Source organism: Gavia stellata, chromosome 21 (genome assembly GCF_030936135.1).
Source record: "Gavia stellata isolate bGavSte3 chromosome 21, bGavSte3.hap2, whole genome shotgun sequence".
NCBI classification, from domain to species: Eukaryota; Metazoa; Chordata; class Aves; order Gaviiformes; family Gaviidae; genus Gavia; species Gavia stellata.
In genome coordinates, this window is record NC_082614.1 from 14,879,805 (window position 1) to 14,883,866 (window position 4,062).

A 4,062-nucleotide genomic window follows, 5' to 3' on the forward strand; every position below is an offset into this window, starting at 1 on the left:
CTTCACCTTTTTTTTTTTTCATTTTTTCATTTTTTTAAAAAAAGCTATAAATAAATATCTCAGCCTTTTTGCGGGCACTTGTCAGCAGACTCTCAATTGCCGGCGCACTGTCCCCTGTGCAAGGCACCAGGGCTTTGCACGAAAGGTCTCCCAGGCATTGCATGCCCTGGGACCCCCAGGGACCCCCCCAAATATCCCTGGTGCCACCAGGGACTGCCTGAACCCAGCTCCAGGGATCAGCCCTGCTCTGGCACAGGTGAAGAGCACGGTCGTTCCTTGCTTTCCTGGGAATGAGAGGCTGCGGGTGACACAGAGAAACCAACACACAAGTAAGTGTGACACTGGTGTCCGCTCGCTTGTCACAGTCAAGAAGCCCAAATGGTGAAGGATCTCCCAAATTAACTGTGCATGAAATTGGATAGAGGTGATGGCTCAGCCCATCTTTCACCGCAGAGATTTGTGTCCGGCGGCACTCTCCCACCGACGACGGGCTTGCTGCCTGGTTGGGAAGAGACAAAAATCTTCCCATAGGACCGACTGATCGTACCAGGGAGCAGCCAGCAATGGAGCCAGTCCCTGAGTCCACCTGGATCCGGGAGGGAACAGCAGGTCCTCCCCCAGGACCGCACTGCCCAGCCCATGGACCTGCTCCCTGGTGCCACCCGGGCACTTTGCAAGGAGCCGCTGGGGCTCAGGGCCCCGACCATCAAACCGCTCTGCAAAATGTACCGTGTGAAACCTACCCATCAAAGTGGGATTTGTTCAAAAGAGATTTCAAAAGAATCATTCCCTCTTTTTTCTCCCAGCTTTCCATGTCAGTGACCCTGTGCACGAGCCCAATCCCTGACCCTGGTGGGTGGCTCTGGCTCACTTAGAAGACATGTGAGACTTCCCAGTTCATCAAGGTTGGGATACTCAAACCCCCTCTTATGGAGAGACTTCCCAGGGTTTTGCTGGGTACAAAGTGCTCACAACACCGTTAAAAACATATTGCGCTAGTACCAGTATACTTCAGGACTTTAACATGCATACATAGGACATAGGAAGAGTGTCACCAGTTTTGCTGTAGCGGGTAGCATCCATGACGGGTGCCCACCCAGCCACCCATCTTGGGAGCCTGGCAGTGCAGATGCCTTCCCGGACACATCCTCCGCCCAATCTCCCCGTAACGATGTCTCTGGAAACAGCAGGAAGGCCCTTGCCAGGCCAGGCAATGCATAGATTAGACAGGAATGCCCCAAAATGTTTTCTTAAATAGGTCAGTGCAATCATCTTTGCAATCACAAAGAAAGACTAAGGGCGGTTGTGTCTTCTCCACGTGCACAGAGCAGTGGTCTCCAACGCCTGCCAACCCCCAGGCAGTGAGGCCAGTCAAAGAACATGCTATAGGACAGCATTGGACCATGCCTGTCCCACAGCAGGGGCCACCACAAGGGTGGCCACCATCATAGTGGTGGGCATGGGCAACACCAGAGGACTATGGCCCTCCTGCAGGCACCCAAGTTGAGTTTAGAGGACTGTCGTCTCCTTCTCAGTCATTGAAGACATCTTGGAGAAACTCCTATGAACGATGCTGGAGTGGCCCGTCTCCTCGCTGAGGGCGTTCACCAGCCTGGAGAGGATGGTGACCTTAAACTTCTTAAAGTCCTGGCCCATGAAGACGTAGAGGACGGGGTTCATGCAGCTGTTGGAGGCAGCGAGCGCCGTGGTTATGGGGATGCTGATCTCAAACACGGAGCGCGGGATCATGTCGGGCTCTGTTTCCAGGAGGTTCAGCAGGTGGTAGGGACTCCAGCAAAGGAAGAAGGTGACTATAATGGTGACGATGATCTTGAAGGGCTTTTTGGACTTGGCAAGGCGGTTTCGACGCAAGTTGAAGACGATGGCGATGTAGCAGAAGGTGATAATGGTTATGGGAAGGATGTACCCAGCGAGGAACCTGGTGATGTTCACCGTTCGGTGCCTCATTAGTGCCAAGGCTTGGTAAGACTTATTCCTGGAGAGGGAAAAGTTGCTAAAACAAATCACGGAGTTGCGGGCTTGTGCCGTGTCTCGGAAGACAAGAGACGGGCAGCTCATAATGATGCCGACGGTCCAGATAATCACGCAAACTAAATACGCTAGGTTGGTTGACCGATGGTTTTGAGACCAGACAGGAAAAACAACCGACACGTAGCGATCGAAGCTGATGGTGGTGAGCAGAAGGACACTGGTGTACATGTTGAGGATGAGGAGGAAGGAGTTCAGTTTGCACATGACTGTCCCAAAGATCCAGTTGTACCGCATGGCTGTGTAAGCAATGTTTATGGGCAGGAAGATGTTGAAGAGGAAGTCGGCGACGGCCAGGTTGAGGAACCAGATGGCATTGACCGACTTCTTCATCTTTAGAGTTATGATTGCGATGACAAGGCCATTCCCCAGGATGCCCAACACGCAGGACACGCTGTAGATGACGACAGAGAGGATCCTCGCAATGTCCTTCGGATCATGGGACGGGTCTGTCCACACGCTGACAGTCTCCTCATAGGTGTAATCTGGGTAGTCACTGTAGTTATCGACATCATCCAAGTAATTGGACAGATTGGAAAGCGCCATTATCTGTAAATAAATGACAGTCTGGTCAGTCCTGGGCTCTCCGGCTGGCGATGCTTCTCTGCATGTTCCTGCTGAGCAAATACATGGTGTTAACCACAGTGAGCACAGCCCGTGGGAGGGACACCGGCTCCCCAACGTGCGCAGGCACGAGGGGCCGTGGAGAGAGGGGAAGGAGCACACAGGTATGGGGGATCCCATGGGGACCCCGCCGCTGGCCCCAGAAGAAGATGCTCCCATGGCTCCTCACGGGGTTTCCACCACCCAGACAAGAGAGACATCAGCTCCCAGAGCCACAGGACGTGATTCAGTCCCTTGTCTCCACCAGGATGTGGCTGTAGCCTCATCCTGCAAAAAATGTCTATTACCTGCCTACTTCCAAGGGAAAAAGTAGGATGATGCTGATTAACAGCTCATTAACAGCTTTGAGACCTTACAGTCTGCAAAATATTACGGGTCTTCTCTTTTTTTCTCCAGAACACCCAGCAAATTGGACTGAAAATCCAGTCCCAGCCTGGTGAAACCGGCATTACCCCCTCTCACCTTCCCTCTCCAGTGAGCACGGCTCCACGGCTGGACGCCTGTCGGGATGCGGGGAGGGACAGCGGTTCAGTGTCCCACGGCACAAAGGCAGCTCCTTCCACGCGGGTCTAGGGACAGAGCTGTAATATTAAAGCTCGGATGTGGGGTTACGGGAGGAAACAGAGACTCGGCCACCACTGCCGTGATTTAACCCTGTGCAGCCTTCCCGGCGGGCTGGTGCTGCCCTGCGCCTCGGGGGGCTGTGCTGGCCGGGGGACCCCCCACCACGGGGCTGGTGAAGACGGGGTCCTGCCGCGATCCTAGTAGCTTTTGGGATAACCCAGTACATAAATCCTGTACCGTATGCTCGGTACAAGCATCCGACGTGAGCCTGCATCAGTAGGTACATGCAAAGAACTCTACAATCAAGCCCACGGTAATGCTGTTATAAATAATTAAAGCCATAAGTATGTGTGAGGTGCCTGGACTCTCATACAGTTATTTCTCTGATTAAATCGGTGCCCTGCACGTTTTAAAATGTTAATTGTGCTAACTAAAACAGCACTGTTTGCCATAATCAGAAGCTGGTCTCCACCAGCCACTTAGAGCCCCATGTTAAATGGGTTCAACCACTCCCCTGTGAACAGTCCCGGGGGGTTAAAGCCAAGAGCCACCGAAGGCAATTAGCAAAGCCTGAGCATGCCGGAGCGAGCCGCAGCAAGAGGGGCGAGCTCTGTGCGAACCCGGGCTCAGGGCATCGCACCCGACCTTGTCCTCGCAGGAAGGACGTGGCTCTGCCCATCCAGGCGGGACCCTCCTGTTTTCAGGGAGTTTCAGCTCAAAGGTCCCCCTGAGCATCACCCTCCCCGCCAGCCCTGCTTTGAAATCCCGGTGGTGTTTGTGTTGTAACCTATTGTTTCTCCCTGGGCTTTTCCTCCTGTTCCTTCC

General features: G+C 53.6%; 1 protein-coding gene across 1 annotated transcript; it reads right to left on the minus strand.

Annotated features, from left to right (window-relative positions):
• Positions 1–1,462: 1,462 nt before the first annotated feature.
• Positions 1,463–2,595, minus strand: CMKLR1 (chemerin chemokine-like receptor 1). The gene has a single exon (XM_009811399.2). The coding sequence runs from the start codon at positions 2,593–2,595 to the stop codon at positions 1,510–1,512; it is 1,086 nt and encodes a 361-aa protein (XP_009809701.2). The 3' UTR covers positions 1,463–1,509.
• Between the last annotated feature and the right edge of the window lie 1,467 nt (positions 2,596–4,062).

Excerpts from the sequence above, each read along its gene's own strand:
- CMKLR1 (XM_009811399.2), bottom strand. The coding sequence starts at position 2,595 with ATGGCGCTTTCCAATCTGTCCAATTACTTGGATGATGTCGATAACTAC.